The sequence below is a fragment of the Nipponia nippon genome, unplaced genomic scaffold (genome assembly GCF_047370975.1).
Source record: "Nipponia nippon isolate SJK-2023a ecotype South Korea unplaced genomic scaffold, ASM4737097v1 scaffold_2, whole genome shotgun sequence".
Lineage (NCBI taxonomy): Eukaryota > Metazoa > Chordata > Aves > Pelecaniformes > Threskiornithidae > Nipponia > Nipponia nippon.
In genome coordinates, this window is record NW_028262336.1 from 69,040,219 (window position 1) to 69,065,485 (window position 25,267).

Consider the following 25,267-nt stretch of genomic DNA (forward strand, 5'->3'; position numbering starts at 1 on the left):
GGTGAAATGGCAAAAGGTATGTGCAAGTTGTCCTGTTGCTCTGTAATCTCCTGTAATAACAAGCTTCATTCTGCAGTGGCAAATGCCTAGTCCTTTGCAGAGCCACACCAGACTGGGGAAACTCCTCACTTGGAATATCTGCTATTGAGTGAGCTTAATGTTGAACTTATTGGCAAACTTCGGAGAGCTTATTGTGCTCTCCCAGAAAATAAGATTTATTAAATGCATGATCACAAGCTGTCATGGCTCTGACTGCAATGTCATATATATCCCCATATATATCCCCACATATATATCCCCATCCAGGCAAGGTTTGCCTACCTGGGCTCAAGCCAGCTTTGGTGCAGCTATGTGGCCTCAAACCAGAGCTGTGTGAGAAAAAAAACTGTAAGGGGGGACCGGTTTCCTTTACTAGGGAGTTGCTTTTAAGCTCAGGTACTCACCCTCTTCAGATGTCTGGATGTCTCACTTCAATGTCATAACAACAGCACACAGTTCTTAGGTCTTTATGCCAATCTGTACATTAAATGTAAGGGGAAGAAGTAGCACAACTTGAGGACATGGAGTGTAGCAATGTAGCATAGTGCAGTGGCATCTCTAGCCCTGTTCCTGCATTCAAAAATGTCTAGAGAAAAGAGTAAGGCCAATCATCTGCTTTGTCTCTAGATAGTTTACAACACAATAATGTTCTTCTAATCAATTTCAAATGACCATGATTAAAATAAACTTGCATTGGTGATACAAATTATATCATTTATAAGAGTCTACACTATGACAGGCTCCTATTTTTATGAGTTCTGGGCTGTTTGGGTTTTTTTAATAAATTTCATGTTCTAAAGCATTTGTCTTACCTTTGGAGCCTTAATTTTCTTATTTCTTCTGGATTCATTGACTCCTTGCCTTTGGCTTTTGTCAACTTATTTACTGAATGCTTATTTGGATTTAGACAAACTTTTCAATCTTCATGATCAAGAAGAAAATTCAACATCAAAGTTGAATAAGTCTTACGCTTAAAGAGGTTATAATTCCAAATGGAAAGAGAAATTCAAGGCACAGAAAACTATTTCTCTGTGTATGTTTATATCAGCCTATGACAAGTCCCTTCACCTGCCAGGAATCTGCAGCAGCTGTTGCAAGTTGATTGGAGGCCCTCTGGGCCCATAAGGGATTGTCTCTTCTGAACAACACTGGAGCTTTGTAGGCAGAGAAAACCATGTCCTTAATTTGAGGAAGCAGAGGTTATAGAGACTGTCCTGGCCTCCTGCATACACTGGTAGTCAGCAGTATCAATCTTCTGAATAATGTCATGTTCAGCTGATTTATATAGACTACCATCACTTTTAAAGTGCTGGAGAGCAGAGTTGAATGCAAAGACTTTCCAGCCTTGACAGGTCGCTTGGCTCATGAATTCAGATGTATTTTTAGAAGAGACAGTAAAACTTTAAAACAGTCCCCTGCCCCTTGCAAACTGACTTGAAGTCAGTGGTCCTAAGATCTTCCAGAGAAGCTGATCAGATACTCTAAGGATTATTAATTTGTTTTATTTTAATCATTTGAACATTTTAATACAGTGTCTGATTAGATGGAGTACTATTAAGCTCACAAAATCAAAGGCTAGTAACCCCTTTTTACTTTTTAGCAGACTACTTATTTCTGTAATGAGTTATTTAATTTTCAATTTACTTTAAGCTCACCCAAAGGGTTGTTTATCATCTTCAAAAGAAAGTTTCTTTGTGATATTAAGTAAGAGCTAAGACTGAATTCTAATACAGATGATGAGTTCTGGGTTTAGGGTATTATAAAACAACAGTGAAGTTAATCATTATGACGACCCCAGTTGATTTGTTGGCTAATCACCAGAAAGATAGGGCTGGTGGATCTGGTTTTTGCACAACATCTGGTCCTTGCAGAAGCTTAATTTATTTTGGCAGATAGGAACATTATAGATCTCTTCTATATCTGTGTCTAATTTCTCTTTAAGATTACCAAAGTGTCAGTGAGACATTGATGCCATCTCCTCTGCAATAATTTCTCCATAATCAAAGAAACATATTTGTATTAGAAGCTGGTATATTTGCATCTTTCTGGTTGTCTTTTCCAATATAAATAACAAAGATGTGAGCAGAGCAGCTTGTCATTCCTCTCATTTGTATTTGGTTAAAAGAACTCTTGTTATGTAGTATATGAACTGAAGATAAGATCAACAATGTTCTGGCAAATAAATTTCAACCTTGGTTTACCTTTCCTCTATCTTCAAATAAAATAGCATGCATGTATTTCAAATGAAATTATTCATATAATAGGTAAAATAGGGAAAGAAACAAGTTTACTTATTTAATTTACCTTCATTTAGGAAACACTAAAAGTTTTTGTCTCTTAATTCAATAGTTTGCATTCACTGGCATCAAGATCTTCTGGATAAGTATTAAAATATTTATCTTATGATATTCCAATCATGCAGATACAGAAAGTATTCATTATAATAAAATATAAATAATATCAAAGGTTAAAATAACCACCAGACAGATGTGCTTGTTCCCAAATTACTGTAAATTTCAGGCATAAGTTTCCATAATATGAAACAGACGTTCTCATTTCCTGGTGCAGTCTTTTAACACAAGGAATTTTAAAAATGCACGTAGAATGGAATAACTGGAAAATATGTCTGTTCTACAGGAAACTCAGACTGTTAATTTGTATTCATTTTAGATTAGATTAAAAAAATCAAAATCAAAATTAGAATTTCCCAGAAAAAAAAAAGGGGGGGAGTGTGCATGTACAAAGCAACTTCTCCACAAAGCAGAACAACTTTGAGTCAATATTAATGTAATCAAGCACAAAAGAGTGTGATGTGTATTTAAATGAATGTTTTATGACCAATGTTTATCTGCATAAACAGAATAACAACAGTTTTTTGGAAAGAAATGTTTGAACCTTATTAAGAAATATTTCCCCAGACAAAATTGTTTGATTTTGATAGTATTGAAATAAAATTAAAATTATAGGTTTTTTAACTTTTGTTCTTTGAAAGCCTGTTCCTGTGAAATATCTTATTTTCAGCAGCCCACATGTTTGAAAGCCATTGTTTTATTATATGTTTTTCTACTGCATGCAATGAAGAACATTTAATCACCTGACTGTGCCACTGACTCTTATTGGCAAAGATGCTTTACAGAGGATCGATCCCTCTTATCCATTCATTATTTCTGCACTATACGTGTGCTTAGCCAGCCCTATCCTGAGGCTGCCCATGGTCTCAGAACAGGACTGGGAATGAAGGTCAGCAGAAGAGAAACGCCACCAGAAGTCCTGCAGCTCTCATGGGCAGAAGGATCTCTGTAACATTTTTATTCCATAGTATGCATGCAAAATGCACTTTTCCTGAAGTCAGACAGTCCTTACTGCTCAAAACTGACAAAGTTCCTGGGGGAGTTCACATTTGTCACACTACCCTTGTCAGACTTAATCAGATCTTGTACCAGTTAGCCATCTATATTTTGGTTGTGTAGTCTATATAAAATACACTTGTAAGCTATCTAAAAGACATCTCTGCATGTACAGCATGATATCTCAGGTCCTGATGCACAAAGCAGACACTGAGATTGACCCAAGTGTTTCTTAAAGAAGATGCACTGTCACTCAAACCAATACAGAGTACCCTGGTGATCCAAATATAAAAAGCCTTTTGGAGACTGCACTGTACAGACAGTTGGTAGGTGACAGTAGCTATTACTTCTCTGCTGTACAGCATGCATAAGATTTAAAGTGAATTTTACAGCAAAAGCTTTATCACAGAAAAAAATAGGCGTGCTCTTCTGAGGTCCCTCATTGCTGGCATGAAACCCATAATTACATTAAGATCTCCTCCCCTTATTTCCTATATATATATATTGTTTGATTCATTCATCTTTGCCTGGCCAACGTTCAGGCACAGTTCTGAGTAGATGAGTGGATGTCTTTACTGGGGCAAGTGAAGGCATAGAAGGTTTTCCAACCTTTACCAGTAGCTTTTCTCCAACTCCATTATTGACAACATCTTAGCTCATGAAGAGAACTACTACTATTTTTAACTCCCTAATATACCTGGTGACCCTACCCTTTAAGGTTATGGGGTAGTAAAACAAACTAAAATGAAGTAAAGGTAGTTAGGCTGAAGTAGATACTTTAAAATTTTTTCATAGAAATGTAGAGATGGAATCTTTAGAAGAGACAACATTATGGATTATGATAATGTCACAGAATAACACAACAATTCACCCAGACAAAAAAAAAAGCAAAGCATGGGATTTAAACATATGCTTTAACTTTAAATGCACATATAATGTCTTTAAATAGTTCATGCATTCATAATTCTATGAATCAGGCAGGGATTAGACATGTAAAGTAGACATCACCTGTTGCATATAGGCAGTATGTTGCATACTAGAATCTTTAAGGTTACATTTGGCTACAGAAAATCATATGCTAAAACTGAGGCTAACAGGATCTCCGTACACAGCTTATTCACTGTTGTTGTCAATGAGTCAGCATGGGCTGGGGACCACTGGGGAACTGAGGAAATACTTGAAGGCCACATCACTATTCTGCAACCCAGAATATTTTTTTTTTTTCAAATGAATGCTGGTTTTGTGTCCAGTTCTGCTGAAAAAGCTCAGCTTACGTAATAAGTTATTCCATGAATATTCTTGGAAAAATCAAGTCAGTCACAGCCTGAGGTACTCCTCAGTATACATAAATACTGCAGAATTTAGCTCAAAATACTCGCAAGCTTTGGGAGAAGTTGAACTGGAATCATATCACACTGTCTCAAGGCAATATTGTTAATTCCTTTATCCCAATAAGGTACAATTTCCTGATGTGGTTGAAAATGTCAGTGAACAGAGTGCCTCTGAAGTTCATGAGGGGCCTCTTCCTTTTCAACTGGTGGGTGAAATTATTAAGTTGTTCTCTGTTTGAAGACTTTATTTTCACACTGAGTAATGAATATGGTTGCAAAGCATCAGTGCAAAGCAGTTAAAATTTATTTTGATTCAGAAAATTTACCATTTTGAGAGAGAGTTTCTGTTGTGACTTCTCTCTTCCTACTTTCTTTCCCTCCCGCCATCCTCCACATCTACACAGTAAGAGCTATTTGATGATCTCTAGGTTCCCTTTCGTATTATTATTTTGACAACCCAGCCAGTAACATCAAATTTTTGTTCAGTGAGAAAAAAAACGTCATTTTCATGGAGAAGAGCTAAAGTAAGTACTTCCTGGAAATTTCATGCTGTTCGTTAAGAACTGTGATGTCAATAGCAGTCAGGAATGACAGGGGAAGGGGCAGAAGAGAGCTGAATTAATCTCTTGAAAACTATGAAGAATTGGCAGACGTAAAGAATGAAGCTGATTGAGCTTTTCCATTTTGCTCTACTGATACATCTCATGCGGTGTGACTCAGATGATTCAGGCTATGTATTCAGTCTGTTTTGACAGAAATTGGGTTATTTAGAATCACATGTATTGTACATGTATGAGTGAGTGAGACTGAGGGGGGAGGGAGAGAGACTGTGGGCATATATGCATAGTAAATACGACTTTATCTTCCCATCATTTTTGCAGTCTTAGTAAATAATGGTCATACAATGAAAATTAGTTTTGTGCAGGCACAGCCAGTTGCAAGCCAGCTGGTGTAATGATCAGGGCTGTGGTCAGCCAATGCACTGTTATACCTGGTGATACGGCACATGTTGTAGACAGCAGCTATTGGCTCCTCTCTAGGCAAATAATGTAGTTGTTATTACCTAATAGTTCTGTCTGACGGCCTTTCAGAACCAGAAAGAATAACTCTGAGACACCATCCAACCTCACATGTCATACGATACACAGAATAGCCTAAAAAGGGGCAATATCTGGACTCCTATTCCGCACAAAGAGACAAAAATAAGTGTTCTTCCTGATGTCCTGAGAGAAAACGCACACACTGTGCTCTTTTAGTTTCTCAGAATTCTCCACACACAACCTTGCTTTCTTCTTAGCACTGAATCTATTTATTACCTGTAATGATTTGACAAGCAAATTCAGTTTAGTGTCTCGTTTGTTTGTGAAGTATTCATTCCTTGAATTGCTGAAACTGGTTATTTGTGGTGGGTGCTTGATCACTGAAGTCATAAAATATTTTTTCTGCTTCCAGACATTGGCTTGAAACTCTTGCAGTAGAAATAAAAGGACTGCCAAATAATGAATTGATCTGATTAATTAATAATATATTTTTATCATTATTAATCATTTACAAATGCCAAGAAGATTTTGATGATGATCATTCTGGGTAGGCATCCATGCATATGAATACAGGTATATAAAACCAGCATTGACTGGTGTACTTTTTTGAAAGTGTAATTTTTCAGTGTTTTCCTACAAGAACAAGGTAGTGTAGGTTTAATTTATTTAGGTGAGCAAAATTGCCACTAAACCCTTCTGAGATTTTGTAGCTATGCTTCTGTATATGAAAGATCACCTTATTCTTGCGTGATACAATCTTTCCAACATAGTGTCTTGTCTAATAGCCAGGACTGTATCTCTTTCAAATATACAGTGCCTAAAGTTCTGTTCATGGTAAAAAGATGAGATATTTAGATCTATACAGTTATTTACTCAATGTATGTTGTTGCCATGATAATCTCATTTTTTCTAATTTTTTTTCTAAATTGCAATAATCTAATTTATCTGAGTTCTTTCTCTTGATAAAAAAAAGTAAAATCAAAACCAACAGGAAAACATGGGTTTTTCTATTCTCTGAGAACAGTCTGCCAGATTTCTATTAGCAACTATGATTTTTCAAAGGTTTTCATTATCTCCCAAACCAGCTGAAAACACAAGTCCATTTTAATTATTTTTCTGTATTATATGCATGCAACATATATATAAAATCGTAATATGTAGCAGAAATTATAAATTTAAGAAATCCAAAATCTATGTTATGTGTTAGTTTTGTGTTTGGTTTTGGTGGCTTGACTTAAATTCATGAGATATCTATTAATAAAAATTATGCTTTTGTCTTCTAAAGTTCTGATTTTGTGTGAAAATGACTAGATTTCCTCTTGTTTCTTCAAAAACTGTTGATAGTTGTGTATCCTTATATTTTCTCTATAATTTATATATCTTTCCCAATCTTATAACCCAGTTTAGTTCAGTTCATGTTGGGAGTTAGTTTCAGTTTTTTCTTCTTTAATTGAGGAAATATAAAAGTGAAAGCCTTGTCTATTGCTGCCACAGCCCCTCTTTGCTTTCCTTGAAATGTAATCCAAGACATTTGTTTTATTGACTTGAATCTTGAGAAAGCACATGTTTTGAAGGACTAAGAATTTTGCTCTAGAAAACTTTATTTAATGGAAAATCTGGAGGATTTTCCCTGCCTCTGGCTATTTAACACATGGTCTTCTCCTCACATCCACCTTCCATCTTTTCTCTGTCTTCAGAGAAAACCCAATATAAGTGCAGAGAGCAGAATGAAGGAAGCAGCCAGAATACAATGTCATAATATCACTTAGAACCAGAGTGCATGCATACCATCCTGAAATAGAAAACAGAAAACATAGAGGAGATAAGGGAAAACAGTGTATAAAAATGGGCATTTATGAATTTTTCATTGGCTCCTACTTTTTATAAATTTTCCTGTTCAGAACAACTCATATCAACTATCATTTGTAATACAGCCTTTTTAAGCTTTAGACTTCAGAAAAGAGGGATGGGTCTTGGAATCCTAGTAGTGAGGCACTTTGCTCAGCTGTGAACATTTTCGTGGACCTTATGAGGCAGATGATTGACTTTGTCCCATATGACCACACACACACAAAACCTGTTGACGCTTAGATGTGACTGTTTTTGCATGAGAGGCAGTAGCTAACCGGTTGGTTACAAGAGGTGCTATCATTCTAGATTTTGGGTTGGTTTTTTTTTTCCTTTTTTGACTTATTTTGATTTGGAGCAATAACATCTGCTTAAGAAGGAAGGCTGTATTTTGGCAAAGATTATGCCGCCACAGGAAGACAAAGATAGTATTGTATCAATGTCCTCAAACAAGATCTTCTATACCTTTTGTCAGTGACCCACAATTTGCTGAAGCCACTTTAAAGACTTCCCATACATGCAGTTAAGCTACATTGCAGAGAAATATTCCAGAAATTAGTTATTTATCTGTCTCATTATGCCATAGTTTATGTGAGAAATAAAGATAACATTCTGGTAATTCTTAGGAGGAGGATGTGTTGTTTGCTAGGTTGCTATGTTGCAAGGATGAAGCACTGACGTGGAAAAAAAATGGCAGGAATATTTTATATTTTATATTTTATATTTTATATTTTATATTTTATATTTTATATTTTATATTTTATATTTTATATTTTATATTTTGTATTTTATATTTTATATTTTGTATTTTATATTTTATATTTTATATTTTATATTTTATATTTATTTTAATAAGAAACATCCTTTCTTAAGTTCTCTAAAAGAAAGTGTGGGAGTCTTGACTTTATTTTTCATAAATACCTAGGGATCAGATCAGCTCAGCAACTGATATCATGCAATTCAGAACAGATGTGAAATGAGAGGGGCAAAAAAAAAAAGAAAAACCAGGCAAGCAATGTTTAATTACAAGAAGAGCAGAAAGAAAGGAAAAGAAAACTGCCCTCAAAATGGTCATATACAATATATTTTGTATTTCAGTAAGATAAAAAATAATTGCACCATATAGAAGACATGAAATGCTTAACATATGTATCACAACATATTTTCTCCATTTGGATGAGTAAAACTCATTTTCAATTGGCACACTGAAAATTACATAGAAAAATACTAATAGAATGTAATTAATACTTTAAAATGTTCTATATGCAATATTTTTTAAGAGAATCATTTATTGTGATTATAAATCTTTGGGTTTAGCCATCAATGTCCTTTAAAAAAGGAAAAATATCCTCTTATCAAAGCATAGTTGCTAAAGTGCATACCATACTCAAAATGCAAGCCAATGTGTATTTTCATTGATAGCTTCAGGCCTTGTTATACAGGGCATGTTTTAAAACTCTGGAAAACAGCATTTGGGATTTGCTAGGAGATAGAGCAGAATTCCCAGCCAACCAAAACCTGTCTTTTACAGGGTATAAGAAGGAATACTGGCTGACCAAAGGCCATAATACCTGCTTTGCTATTAGGAAAATTTCAAAAAATTTCAATACATTTCAGTTCCATATCACAGGCTTCTAATATTTAAGCTAAACAAGTCACCTTTCACTATCATTGAAACAAAGAAAAGACTTTGGACTGCTCTGGATCTACTTACTCAGTTGGGTCAGCGGACTCATGCAAAGGCTGCTGAGCAGTGAGTGGTGTGCACAAATATGAGATCAGTTCTTACGCTTTTGTACTGCCTCATTGGTAGCACATCTTTAGGCGCGAAAGGAAGATTTCTATGTAAAACCTTTGGTGCCTAGAAAGTCTAAGATGTCCAAGAAGAGTTATTTGGGGTCTTTGTTGGGAAAGCAGGCACTTAAATCACATTTGTACTACCAAGTAAGAGTGAAGAGGGACTACTTTCTGGTCTACCAGCTGGCCCAGCACAGTTCATCTGCAGACCCCTACATTTTTTCCTTTTCCTCCAAAGAACAGCATGGCCGTATCAAAACTGCTTACTGGGTGCAGTGCTTACAATATGCCTTTTCCCAGACGACGGCTGGTCACTGTCTGGAAATGTATGAGTTAGCACAGGCCAAAGCTGTGGAGGCAGTGGGCTAACAGCTAAGCACTATGGGTGAACCTTCTCTAGTGCTCAAATCTGGCTTTGACCTTTTTTTTTTCCTTATCTAGATGTGACTTTAAATTCCACCTCAGATGCACTATAAGTACTTAAGTCTTAAATTGGTGCTTTTCCATGATGTTCACTCCTCCAACTGCTCAGACTCTTTCATGTCACTTCTCAGGCCTGAAAAAGACCTGGAAAAATGGAGGATCTTTGTGGGAAGGACTGAAGACCAGCATCTCCTATCTTCTAGGCTGGTTTTCAGGATGCCCTGAGGGTTTCACCTACTATTTCTTGGACATCTTACAGTATTCTGCAGAGGTATCTTGTCCCACAAACCTGAAGTATCTTTTGAAGAAACCAGAGCATGGGGGTAGGAAAGCTTATAAGTATCAGCATCTCATCCTGAAGTGAGATATGACCTAAGTTCATATCCAGACAGAACTCTGAAAATCTTAGTTTCCATGTAGCCTTACTGGCTAAAACAGAGCAAAATGGGACCATCATATTAAAAATCTCGATATAGACTGCAGTAAGATTGAAAGGGGCTGCAATAAAAAGGATAGAGAGTGGGAGACACTTATCTGAGAAATAGATCTCTGGAATAGGTATACTCATGCATTCTTTAAAGCTACGGACAAGAGTTCAAATGTAGTTTTGAGCCAAAGCTGAGGACTTGTGAATCAGAGCAGGAAGATGATGTGTACAAACTGAGACTGGATACATAAAAATGCTCACAGAAGCCTATGATTGCATTATTTACTTCTGCTCTTGAATAAACATTTATTTCCTGTCTTGTTTAAGTAGACACATGGGTTTGCCCGTTTTCTTGTTACAATATATGGTGTGCTGTTCAATACACGCCCTGTAAACTAATGCAAATTTTCAAATATGATTCATAAACCAACTTACTACTCTTAGATCTATTCTATGAAGAGAAAATGTGGATTCATACTGGACGGATCTACAGTGCTAGTGATCAGGACAGAACATCTGTGAATATTTATCTGTTATCAGAGCCAGCGTTCGTGTCTCCAACCAATAGACTATGCTCAATGACTAATTAAAAATAGAAAAACAATTACTTTATTTCTTTTATTGTCGCAAGTATCAACATAGCAACTGAAGCATTAAAAGTGTGGTAGGGGATATAGTCAACACTGTTAAAACCACTTGCTGTTTAGAATTTTATTTAAGAACAAAAAGTACACACATCGCCTAGTCTTCCTTCTCATTAATCATTTACTGTGGATAAGAAACCTTTGTAAACAATTAAAATTGAATTTGTAATGAAAAAAATCATGTTCTAAAGAATGCAGTAGGCAAAAGCTGCTATAAAGAGATAATCACAAACCACAGATAAGTGATAAAGGCTTCACTTTACCACCTAGCAACCTTACCCATACCTGCCACTGTTGCAAACAAGCTGAGATAAAAGTTTTGTGATTCTGGGACTAATACAGTGAAATTAATTACACAGTTTAAGCTGCTCTGACACTAATAAAAATTGTAACTGATGAGATGAAACATAATGAAATCAAACCAAACTCTCAGCTAGATTGCTCTTTTCAGGTGTCAGTTTTTGAATTTTCAATGCTTAAAAATTTAATCTAAGTTTCCTTTTTTATTAAAAACAGGTCTAGGAAGAAGGAAAATAATCATCTGACTATATTGCTTTTCAGCCTGTGATAAAGGAAAGGTAGTTACCAAGCTTTTCAGATATTCTGAATGAACACAGAAAGGAAATTTTTGTAATATAACAATCTAGATAGCAAGTATCTAGCCAGTAAATAATGTACTTCAAAACAGATAAGTGGAAAATAAAATGGAAAACAAGCAAACCTCTCTGTACTCAGTCATACAGGTTTTTCATCACCTTCGTAGCCTGGTGTCCAATCTATTTTTGTATGATCACGTGTGAAACTTTTCTGTGTCCAAAAGGCTAGTTTAATTCTTATGACAAAGACCATTGCTCAGAAGGGAACAGGCAAAACTAAAATCAACTCTTTATTTTGCTTTTCTTTTTAAATAATGATAATAATTGTAATAATCACAGGTCCTGCAGCCATGGCTACACAGCATCAGATGACAGAATCTTTAATGTGTTCCTTTTAGCTCCCAAATGTAGACATTGGTCCTCACTGTTGTGGATTTATCCCCTAGTCTACAGCTGTTGGCATTCAGGAACCCTAATGTGTGTTTTAATGCTGTGGACTGGGTAAGGTTTTATTTGAAGGGAAGCAGCACCATCTGTTGCGATCTGATAGCTTAGCTCTAGATGTTATAAAGAACAGAGATGGCCTCTGGACGGATGAATATGATTAAATAAAACAGCCCAGTTTTAAATTCTTTCTTGCACTTACTTTCATATGTTTTTCGCAAACCAGCTTCAAATGAGGTTAGGATCTCAGTTTGTATATGATAAGGTACAGGGACAAGGGTGTGTGGCATGCGTGCATGTGTCTAATAAAAGCGTCCATCTAGGAGACATACCTGTTTACAAACTAAGATAAAATAATAGCATAAGCCTGGTCCTGATTAACTGTTGCTTTTAAGTGACTTCGCTGGAGTTTTTGTTTCTGAAGTGGGAGGATAGTCAAGAGTATGTTTTACTCAGGTGATAGTCTCTCAAAATTTGCTTTCAGAAGCAGCATTAATATAGGTGTGTAGTACAGTATGTTCCTCTAATGACAGTGCTATTGTCATCCATCTATACTTCTGGTTCTTCTCTTTTTCCAGACTGTCTACAAAGCCTGGCTCTGTTCCCAGTATTTTGAAGTCACACAGTTTCACTGCAGCAACAGAATTCCTTGCAAGCAATACTGTTTGGAGGTTCAGACGAGGTGTCCCTTTATATTACCAGACAATGATGATGTCATCTATGGAGGACTATCAAGTTTCATCTGTACAGGTATAGTATAGAAAAGCTAATTTCACTTGTTTTCGTAAGTCTAAATGTGAAGGAGATTGTGGATAATGTTTCTTCCATTAGCTCTAACTATGACAGCCTGAAGGTATTCCTCATCACAAAGATTTCCTGGAGGTGCTAGGATTTGAGCCCAGATTTAGTAAGGCACATTTACACTACAGCTTGCCACAGTCATTAACTTTACAAAATAAAATCACTAGAAGAAATTTGTTCTGGTTATTTTTTACACGTAAAAATTTGGTAGAGAATTTTTGTTGCTCTACATCATGCAGTACTCAGAGAAAAGAGGCTGTGTCATGCAATATTCAGAAAAAAAGAGAAAGGCAAGTCCAGTTTGTAGTATATTCACCTTTGTTCACCTGCATTCTTATGTCACATAAATGAAGACTCTGAGCCACAGCATTTAAAACTGTGCAGAAGCTCTTGGAAGGTAAATGTCTAAGGAAAGGTCTTTCACTAGTGAAGAATTTTAAGAATCAGCTGTTCACCTGTGAAGAACTGATCTTTTGGTCTCTTCTTGAGTCTTGTTACATTCTGTGAGTATTTTAATTTTAAAAGATATTGCTAATATAGGTCTATGCATTGACTGATAAAATGGTTTGGTTTCTTTTACATTCCATTTTGCTTCAAACACTACCCCAGAATGATCCACCCAGAGAGGACATGGTAGGCAAGAAATACCTTTAGTACATCTCAGGTATCTCAGATACTCTTGTTAAGACTGGCTTGGAGTCATCCACACAAAATTTCAGCTCGTGTCAATGTTATCTGCAGATTTCTGGTGCCTAGAGAATCATCTGAGAATCTTGAAGATATTTAGGCAATTTATTCCCACTAAATCAGTAAAAGGGCATTTCAACACAGATCATTTGGCAACCTGGTCCAAATAACTGAAATTAGACAGCCTCCACCTTAAATTAGGGCTCCACTGGAAAGCTTGATACTAAATGAATTGTCCAATGTAAGCTACTTAAAACCAGAGTAAAATATAAAAACCCATAATTGCTTCATAACATCTCAGAGGCAAACATGTTTGTGGCAACTCGCTTCACCTTATACCCCGTGTTTGGATTTAAGGGAGTTCTAGTAGCAAGATATTTACTGTATTTCTTCTTGAAGATTAAGCTTATTGCACACAATCAAGCAATATCCATCCATATGCAAAAGACAATATAATGAAATGTAAGCTGAGTTACAATTTGGTAGTCATCAATAAGGTAATGGTGCTTAGCACTTCACTTCAATGCGTTTTGTGAATATTAATAGCCTTCCAATATGCATACACAGTAAGCAAATGAGCATTATTTTCCATTTTAAGATAGGACAGTAAAAGCTGAAGTGAGAGACTTAGGACATTTTTATTTATAACGTATACAATATATATGTGTGTGTGTGTGCATGTATATACACGTGTGCATACTTACATACATACACAATGGCAAAGAACAAACAAACAATAAACAAAACTGTCTTAGTAATTATTTCAGAAAATCTCTTAGGAAATACATATCCACCTCTTCATTTTCATAGTATATCTCCAAGTCCAAATTCATTCCTAAAACAGATGAAATAGATGACTTTGCAAAGATTACTAACAGTCAACATCTCTGAGTTTGGGCTGAAAAGCAGATTTAGGGGAGGATTAAACTCATTTTATTGCAGGTATTAGTAGTGTGGGTATGGGTATCTACACATAAACCTTGTGACTAGGCACTCACTAGAGTCACTGAAGATCTGGTGTAGTCAGTAGAGCTGAGAGCTATTTAATTCAGCCTAATAGTCTCCTGCACCTGATGAGCTGACTAGCCCTCTATGCCCTGCTAACAGCTGCACTCTATTTGCTGTAGCTGCTGTTAGTCACCAAGGTCTTATTGCAGAGACTTAAAACCAGGGTGACCTGAATCTCATCTCAGCAGTCCACTAACTAATATTTGGTTGAACTTTTTGTCCTCTTGAGTCAAGACCCTCAGCATCAGCAGAGCTTGTATTTGTGGAACCATAGGAGTCAGCATGCTGGCACTAGGGAGTTGTGTGCAAGAGAAGATGCTGAGGAGAGGTATGAGGCTGCAATTCAAACTTTGTCTGGAATACAGGCCCATTGTCACCCTGTTATTATCGGCAGCTCACTGTAGGAGCATTTCCTGACACTAAACAATGAGAAATCAGATTAATATCTGCTGTGGGACTAAAGAATTACACTTCTCTACAGCTTAGTGAAAACAGAATTATTTCATGTTAAGTATGGTGAGTTCAACATCAGACAAAATACTCTACCTCAGCATAGCTTGTGGCTTGACGGTTAACTTGAACTCCTTTTGCAGAAAAGCAACTGAAAGCAGGTCACCCATGTCTTGAGGGACCTCTTGCTGCAATTTTGGTGAGCTCCTGTCTGGCAGACATGTTCTGGGATTTCTAATTACTGATCCTGCTCTTCCTGGGGTGGGTGAAATGCATTGGCAAAAACCAAAAGAGTCAGGTCAAAGGTATTTCTATTTGATATTTAGGTGTTATAGCTGGTTGTCTGGTGTCTCCATTCAACCTAAGTTCACTGTGAAGCCGGTCACCATTGAGCTCTGCTGCAGGAAACACAGCAGGAGCAAACTTTATGTTCAGGGATTCCTCATGAATGGCATTTTGCCACAGCCTGTCACTCATTTAAATTAGGCTTGAATATCTCTGCTGCTCCTGACTCTGATGGTATCCCATGGAGAGAAATGCTACAGGTCCTTTTTTGAATTTTTGACTTACATTTTCAGAGAAATACAGCAGTAACTGAATTAGGTTATGTTGGTATGATATTTTTCCCCCATGAAACTAATGAAAGACTAGCTGGCTTGCTAAGGAACACTGTTAATTATAAAATATTGTCTGGAGAAAAAAAGGAGCCCCTTTGCTTATAGGATAATTTATCTCTGAGAAACATCAAGAATTTGTGGATTCTGATTTTCTTTAATAATGTTTTAGAAGCAATAGTTTTATAATAAGGGCTTCCCTTCCTCCTCTCCATGGTAACAGACTATTTCCTCTAAGGTCCAGTAGGTTAATGGAAAGACAGAGGCTTGATTTCTATAAAACATTTCAACACGCCACGGAAGGCAAGTAACAGGAAAAGGTGTACCGGCGATAGCTGTTTTTATTCGATGTTGACTACGGCAGAGAGTGCAGGATGTACATATAAACATGACATGCCGCTTCCCAGTTGCAGCTGGATAAGAGGCTGGGGTGGTTTGATGTCGCCGGGAGCTGCCGCGGCGCTTCCCAGCCGCCGCCTCCCCTCGCCGCCGCCTCCCGCCGCAGCGCCGAGCGGGGCCGCGGAGACGCCTGCTGGCGGCGGGGGCACGGCGGCACCGCCGGGCGGGGAAACCACCGACCTTTTTTCTTTTTCTTTCAGGGCAGGATTTTCTCGAGATTGGAGGCTGTAAAAAAAAAAAAAACCACAAAAAGTACTGGGGACTGTAAAAAGAAATAATAACAAAGGTTTTATCCTTCCTTGGGAGGTCCATGTGTTGAGAAAACAGCATAGGACTGGCTATTTTTTCCCCAAGAAATTTTGCAGTCATTGTTATCTTAGAATTCCTAAACAGGTATTTTTAAAAAATGCTTAAAAAAAAGGAAATATGGTTATAAGTACAGTCATTCTAGGGAGCAGGCTGGAGCCATAATTGTGACTAAGAATCACACACAGAGGTGGTGTACTAGCTCTCTTCCAGCCCTTTGACACCATCACATTAAACAAAAGAAAACAAAACAAACAAACAAAAAAGTTGTAGGTTATAATATGGGTTAATAATGACTTCTTGGAAATTCCTGAAGGACTGGTATAATGAACAAGAAGTATTCTAGCCTGAGAATGTCTTACTTGATTACATCCAATGAAAGCAGATAGTGGGAAAAGGAGAGGGGATGCTACACTAGTTGTGTATCAATGGAACTTGTCTTTTGTAGAAATGCATGTGAGGATGTGGGACAACTGCAGTGCAAAAGTACTTGGGAGATTAATCGAAACAATCAGAATCACAGTGTGGTTCTGATTATAGAAACAAGCAGTTAGCTAGAAAGAAGTTTGGATTCCCCTCTCCCCGCTTTCTTCTAGGAAATGGAAAGAAGTCCGTCTTTCCGTCAGGCACTGCTCTGGAACACACTGTTTTTCATATTCATTAAAATTGAATGGTTGCTTTCAGTTTAGACCTTTGGAGTTTATGTCCATATAATTAAAGTTTCTAGTGGTTTCATCTAATGTTTCATCTAATCTGCAGCTCAGATGTCTAGAATTGCCCATGCAAAACAGAATCTTATTTAAGGGAGATAATAATAGTGTTTAGGCATAGACACACGCACAAATGACAGATTACAATCAGTGAGTCCCATGCAGTTTCAGGTCAAGATTTTTAATTGTGACTCCTGTGAAAACAATGTGCATACCAGTGGGACTGTTTTCTTTCATAGATGTAGTTATCTTTTCCTTTTTTTCCTCAGTATGAATGGAAGATGTGGAAGATTTCTTTCACACATGCTCTTTGAGTGTGAAAAGAGAGCTGAAAGATGTATGACTCTCTGTACTCTCTTCCCATACTCTATGTATACTCCATGTATGGGAAGAGACTGGTAATACTTCACAACTCCTGCTTTTCCTGTGCCTTCCAAAGTAATGTGGTCCAGCAGCTGACCTGGGGACTGGTGCAGCCCATGAACTGCTTCTGTTTGACTGGCTGCCATCTCCCAGTGGAGACAGAGAGAGGATGCAGAGGCCATAAATGTTTTTCTTCATAGACAAAACTATCCATTCAGGCCTTCAGTTTGCCCAACACAGAAAACATGAGAGCTCAGTTTCCACCAAATGAGCAGCAGAGATGCCCAAAGAGAGGGGAGAAGAGTACCTCTCTTCCGCACACGTGGCACTTCCCTGAGCAGCCAGGATATGCTATCAACACCAAAGCCGCAGTTGCATCCACATTAGCAATCTAGTTCAGGAGTGTACTTTTGAAGCAAATCTCCTGTTCATACTCCTTGCTGTTTGACTTGTGCTGGGGAGAGTTCTTGGAGGATATGAACTGGGTTCCTTTGGATTAAACTAAACCAGGAGATGTGCTCCAGGACCATATCTAGCACGTCCCAACCACTAATGCAGATTTGGTCTACAGAATCACCTAGAGCTAGAGTGAGGTAAAAACCCCTCAAATGCACTCAGGGTTGACATGAGATACTCAGCATCAGCTGTTTCATTATACAAATCTCCTTTTGCCCAAAACTACTTGTTAATACAGACATAGCCTATTTTGGCTGCTGGGAGAACATTCCCAAAACTGCTATCCATGTGCCAAATCTGGACTGCTTTAGAGTCCAGAATTAGGGCTACCAGTGTTGCTAAGGGCTTTCTTTGTATTGACCAAGGCTAATGGTCTCTTTGTGCCTTGTACAAATATCAAAGAGGAAATCCCAGCCACGTGCTCACACACTTGTACAATAGATATCATGGAATTTAATGGAGCACTTGAGAGCTCCTCTGTGAAGGAAAGGAAGGGAATGTACTGAGCAGCAATAAGGCAGAGATGTGTTGCATTAGCTTCTTCCAAAACCAGCATGGCACCCTCTGTTATTTCCAGACAAAGCTCAACAAAGGTATTGGGAACAATTCTTTTAACTGCAGCTTCTTCTCAAGGGGCAGATGTGTGTCTGGATTTCACCAGCAGATTTAGCAATAGAGTGTCTGGTTCAAAACAGATGCCCTGATTTCAGTGTAATTTGAAAAGCAATTTCCTTGAGAAAATGTGATCTATAGAATGCATCACAATCTATCTTTTCTTTGTAGAACAATTCAAGATGAGAAAATCTTCAGTTCAATCCGCTTTATGTTGTTCTTGGCAAACTCCAAAAATATATATATACTTGACCCAAATTCTTACTCTAAAAATAACTCATAATAATATGCCATTTGCCTCCTACCTACACCTCTTAGTAGGTCCTAAAATATCAAAATACTAAGCTAACACAGACAGCAAGACAAATCCCGTTCATGTTTGACAAGCATGGTTTAAATCGTTACTAGCTATGGATCTGCTTACAAGGAAAATTTGACACGGTTTTGCAGCTGAATCTGTCAGCCAAATAGCTCATCTTTTTGAGTCCAGTGTTCTTCTAGTCTTGAATATTGGGACTTTCCCATGAATGAGGTCCCATATTATAATGGGTTTATTAGCTGCAAATGTTCTTCTCCTATAAAAACAACCCAGGCAATTAACCTATTGATATCCCTGAACTTTCTATGGCAACACAGTACTTAGATATGTATGACCCTTTCCTATCATATCAAAGTAGTAAATCCTTTAGATCAAAAACTGTACATAATAGAAGCAAAACTAGAGGGGGGAGGGAAATGCTAGAAGCAAGTTGTCTCACCCTTATCCTGTATCTCAACATAGCAGAGCTAAAAAAGTTCATTGTATAGCCTTGAAAGCCACCTATTTGCTTATTTTTCTGTCTTGCAGCAGCTCAGTCAGTTTTACAAGGATAACACTGATTTACATGGGCAGGAGGAAATTGGTCCTGTACATATTTTAGGGGAAAAAAAATCCATGCATGGTGAAGAAACACAATGAATTTTTCTTGAATGTAGATGCATAGACACAGGAAAACGTTCCAGAGGCAATTATCTGAAATAGTCACCAACATATAGTGATAAAATAAAATTAAAACACAGCAACACAGATCTCATCCAACAATTAGAATGGAGTCTGAAATGGAAATTAGCCTTTTCAAAAGAGCTGAACAGCCATATTCAGCAGTTTAAGAATAATCTGTTTCACTAAAGAATAGTTTATTTATCTTTAAGCCTTCTTCTAAATTTCATTTTATTACTTTTTATAATATGAAGGGTATAAACTACATAGCTAAACAGAAGCACCATAATGTGTCACAGACACAGCAATTTAGAAATTGAGAAGACCATCTGGATAAGATCGAAGAGAGCTGACTTCCAGATCAGATGTAAGCAAGCAGTGAAATCTAGTCTTATAATATCTAATGTGTTCTCTTGCCTTCTGTAGTTGGAAAATGTTAGTATTGAAATCTCAGAAATAATTCCTCAGAAAGAGAAATGTCATGCAGAGTATTGGCATTCACTAGTACAATGATGTCACTGCTGGATGGATCACACTTAACAGACATTATTTACTTTGTGCTTCACAATAAAATGGAGCATTCAAAACTTCTGGTACACTACATCCACTTATCTGGTTTCTTCTTCTAGTTCATGATCTTTTCTTCAAGCACAAGAAGCTTGGTATACCAAGCCAATAATCAGAAATCTATGCAAAAAGGACCACAGTTTAGAGTTATACAGAAAGAAAATGAGGAAAAAAACATAACATACCAAAAGATCTGATTTATTTCTGTGGCTTTCCAAACTACTTATCCAACAATGACAACGAATGTATCAACCAGACGAGTTTCCTTTGATGGTGACTGGAAGATGCAGAATACTATGGCTCCATAGCTCTTTCTGTAGCAAAGAAACGAAGAAGTGGGCCAAGCCAGACCAGCTGCTACAGATACAGATCCAGCTACAAGCATGACACATCCTGACAGTGTTGGAGTGAGATATGGAAATGCAACCACCTCTTTTGCATGCTGGTTCCTGTGCAAAAGAAATGTAAGTGCTCAGGCAGAAACCACAACATTCTCTGTGTTAGCTGATGATTGAGCTGATTGGCAGACCATGCATCCATAGACAGTCTTTGTGATTTTAATTCTTACATAAGAAAATATGTGCAATTTGCTGTTTTTCCCCCAAAGCTGTTTCTACACAAAGTGAATACGATGCTCACTCCTTTTTCTTTCACTATGATTCAGCTGAGCAGGATACATGGGATTTATCTACAGTCATGCCTCCATTAACATAATCTCAGTCAAAGGAATAGCCTTAATTCTTGCATCAGCATTAGTAACACACACTCCCTACAGATATAACTGCTGTGCTGATCCTCAAAATGTTATCTGCATGTGAAAAAAGTATCCGGTTACAAAGCAAAGAGATAGCTTTTACATGACCTTCATGAGCGATAGCATATATGTCTGGAGAATGGTTTGATATGAAAAAGTATCCTGGCAAATTCTAGATCCTTGATTAAGATCAAGGGCCAAGAACCTCCATGTGGACTAAGATTTCTGCTGATGAAATATGAATGCTGGGAAAAGTTGGAAAATGGAGATCCAGAGCTGAGAATTTTAAGTGAAAAGTGAAAAGCAAAATAGGTTTTGAGCCAGTAACAGTTGTTCAGGAATGTAATTACTGAACATCCAAGTAATACAGAGTAATGATGTCTACAAACTGAACTATAAAGACAGAAGAGGAAGAGGGAAGCTTTTGTGGTTTGGTGGGTAAAGGTATCCTTTCTATTCCTTATCCCAAACTCTCTGTCTATATAAAATATTTTCCTAACAGAACAAAACAGGGTTTTTTCTCCATGGTTTTCCAAGGTTGGTGTAGCCAGCTTTCCAGGATTTCTGGTAAGTCACGGGTTTGTAACTCTCTGACTGAGTATACTGACTGATTAGATCCAAGGGGCCAAAACTGATACTCATGGCTACAAACGAGTATGTGGTGAAGTACAATTGTGAAATTTTATCACTTCAATGCAAAAGCTCTGCCTGAATTTAACTAAAAGTTCTGCAACTGTCATATGAATAGTGGTTCTGTAGTTAATTGATTATTAAATATGTAACTGCAAATTCAAAACCTAAATTCAATTGCTGAATTGAAATAGAGAGTAAATGTAATTTTGCATTAAGGAACAAGTTCAATGCAGCTTTGAATGTGGAGTTGTCTTCAATTTATTTATAATTCCGTAAGTGTATATGAGCTATTTAAAAACCTTCTGATTGCCAACTTGTATATATAGGCTTTGATTTCAAAGGAAGTCTGGGTTTTCCTATAACAAGAAAGGCAGGAAATACAGTTTGAGTAGTAAACAAGCCTCAGTGGGATCAAAGCATTAACCATTCTCTGTGTCTCTTCAATTACCACTAATAGTTTGAGCTACTGCAGTCACAGAACAGATAGTATAATTACCTGCTTTGGGAGGCACTTCCTGTATGTTACCATGTTTAAAAACACACTTACGCACACAATCACCAAAAGGTGGGTCTCAGAAAATATGTTAGCAATAAGATTGCTTTATTATACTTGCAATAAACAATTGTCCACAAGTTCCAAAATGCAACAGAATTTCTTAAAAAATGAGAAGTACATTCAGTGATGATCTGAGAGAGAATAAATAATTTTTAAGCATTGGTAAGCTGACTTAAGTGTCTGACTGCATAGATGCAAAAATGGCCTGATTTCCTACAGAGTAAACCCTGAATTTACAGAAAATCAAACAAGCTGTTCTCATTCTTGCATCTTTAAAAACTTGTTTGAATCCAAAAATAGATGCAACTTTACTTGGACTCATGTGTAACAGTAGACTGTTGTGTCAGCTATGTAAAAAAGTGCCATCTAGATTTAATCTGCATTTTAACATGCTCAGCATACATAATGCACTTTTTGTTTAGTTGCAGATCAATATTATGGAAGTAGGAACAAAAGAGTTCAGTTTTATCTTATTTTAAGGTGTGCTGCTTTTCTTTTCAGGTTATTAACGAAATAACAGGCAGTCTGCTGCCTGAACCTAAGAATGTTACACCTAAACTTGTAGGCATTGCTTTTTGAAAGTAACATCGTTGCTGTGATACTTTAGACAAAATGTAATTCTTGTTCCATGACGAAAAGTTAATTTATAAGTTATAGCAATTATGTAGCTGCTTTCAAAATCTTTATCCTAATATTTCAACATAGATAGGTTTTTCCTAGTAAAACCTAGCGCTACCATAGAGTAGTTATTTACTGCAAAATTTATTCCAAGATCAGTTTAAATGGAGAAGTGGTGTTTGTCCATTATGTTAGACATTCTTGCATTTGACCATTAGTTAAACAGGCTAAATTAAGTTCCTTTAATTTATCAGAAAAGAAGATATGTGAGAAGTAAACAGAACACGCTGGTTATGTTAGTGTCCTATATAGTAATGCAGACAGTATTGACCATTTCCAAAAAGACAGTAGTGTCTTTTGGAAAAGACAGTATTCCTCTGACTGTTCAAAAATTGATGATCCGATCAGGCTGAGTAACTCAGTAAAGTTATAAAAGGCAGAAATAGCCTAGATGTATAGGCAGAAATATCAAGAGATCCAATTATTGAATGGCACAGAAAGATTGTTCTCACCTCTGGGATATGCCAAAAAGAACATCCCAGCTGGAAGGACTCACCTGAGGTAAACCAATAGACTCTGAATAGCTCTGTCTGGAAACTGTTCCTGTGAAGCTGTTGGATCTGTATTGGTTTGACAATCAGTATTGTCAATATTGTTAGTATATCAATTATTTGTTATTTAATGCCTATCTTTTCATGGACAGTGATATTACTGGTATGCACTCACAGACTGAGGAAGAATTTCAAGATCCTTGCAAATTTTGTAGAAATGTCCAGTTCGATTAGTTGTTACTTCATCATTACTTGTTACTTCCCAAAAAGGAAGAATTCAAATATCCTTATCATTCAAACATCAACAATTACTTTTTAACACTGTTTCTTTACACAGCCATGCTCAGCATCACACTTCTGTTGAATGATCTTTTGATGCTGCTTCCTGTTAGATGATGCATATCCCTTCAACAACTCTAATTATACAAAATGCAAGTGTTTTGAGGGCTTCAGGCTAACCCAAAGATATGGATTTGATAGCTTAGACTAAACTATCAACTGTTCCTTTGACCTACCAACTTCTGCCAATCTTTTTGTGCCTGATGTTTAATTTTTTTTGTGTGTTTACCCTACAGGGCTCTATGAAAACTATCCAACCAATGCAGAACCAGAATGCTGTGATGTCAGATGGGGACTACTATCAGATCATCAATCCAAAGGGACTATAAAAACAAGTGGCTCAACAATGTGTCACAGGACATCGCTCCCAGTTTCATCAGCATCAAGACTGTGTAACAGCAGACTTAAACTGTGTGTTCTTGTATTAATTCTCTTACATACAGTACTTACAGTCTCAGCAGCACAGAACTCAACAGGACTGGGCTTTGGAGGCATAACAACTTTGGAAGATAATTCAACCAATGAGGAATAAAAGAAAGGATTCATCTTATATGATAAAAACACAACAGGCCCAAATGGCTACAGTCAAAAATAGCAAGGACTGAGCGCTTTACCCTTAGATCTCGAATGACCTTTTGGGTAAAATGAAAAGAATGGGCCACTACCCAAACAACAAGGACACATGAACACAGCTTTTTATTGACTAAAAGGCTGTATGGTGACTTAAATTTCTCACACCATTTTATACACTGTGTTTTAATGTTTGGAGTTTCTTTTTTGTTTGTTTTTTGCACTTGTTAATACAGGATTTTATTTTTGGGACGGTTTCTCAAAGCTAAATTAAGTCTTTTCTCTGTCGATATATTTCTAGTCATTGTGTGTGTTCATCTGATAGTTCTGTCTTTTATGTCCTGTCAGTTTCTATTAGAGGAATGACTGCTATGATTCCATGACATAGCAAAAAAAAACCAAAAAAAAACAACAAAAAACAAAAAAAAAAAAAAAAACAAAAAAAAACACAAAAAGAACAACAAAACAAAATTTAACAAGAAAAAAAAGGAAAAAAAAAAAAAAGCAACCACAAAAAAAACCCAAACAAACCTAACTGTCCTCTTACCCATGGGAACCATTCATCTCCTTTCCCCTCCCATCTCCCGTCGCAGACAACGTACATTTGCTTCTGTCTGTGTAATCACAATGAATGGGTACACAATTCCAGTGTGCCTCTGCCACTGTTGCACAAACCAGTTGACTGAGCAAACCCAACAGGAGCATGAAAGGGGTTCCTTTTAGCTGAACAAACAAGTGCTCTCCTTACAAGGTGGGATCGGACAGTGAAAAAATTTAAAGAAATATATAACAAACTGTTGCTCCAATACCCATTTTGAAGAAGTCCAGTCCTTTCTCACTGGTCAGTTGAACAGGAGCAGCCTTTTTTAGATATGCTATGTAAAACCAGTTATGCTCAGCAAGTTGAGGAGTTGGGAAGCCTTCATATTGGAGGTGAAGGATTGGCATTCATTGTGAATTACGTTTTGAGTTCTTCTGCTGTCACATAACCAGCAGCTTTCCGTAAGGAATGGGAGCAAAGAGCTTCCAAAATCCAAGTCTTTTTGTCTCAACAAAATTACAGTAGAAGCCTTTGAGCATCTATAATACAAAGTATCTCTTTTGTTTTGATTCCATTGTTTTTCTAATATCTACGTGTTGTTGAAAGTTACTCTAGTTATTAAGGGTGCACAAGAATGTGTTAGCACAGATAAAGAAACTATTTTGTTTTAAGTATATAGGACAACCGTTTTCATAAATGTGCAATAAAAACAGTAAAGATATACTAGGATATGACTAGTCAAGAGAAAAGATTGTAATCTGATTGCTGATTTTTCATTGTTTGAGGTCGTTTTTAATTTGTTTACGTTTATTTTTGT

The 25,267-nt window shown here is 36.9% G+C and overlaps 1 protein-coding gene across 1 annotated transcript in view; it reads left to right on the forward strand.

Annotated features, from left to right (window-relative positions):
- The window catches only part of NALF1 (NALCN channel auxiliary factor 1), a 495,511-nt gene extending 471,248 nt beyond the window's left edge, over positions 1–24,263 (forward strand). Inside the window, exons 2-3 of the mRNA XM_087758047.1 lie at positions 12,515–12,686; positions 23,576–24,263. Of these exons, the coding sequence (XP_087614173.1) occupies positions 12,515–12,686; positions 23,576–23,871 (468 nt within the window). The 3' untranslated portion in view covers positions 23,872–24,263. The remainder of the gene's footprint in view (positions 1–12,514; positions 12,687–23,575) is intronic.
- The last annotated feature ends 1,004 nt before the right edge of the window (positions 24,264–25,267 follow it).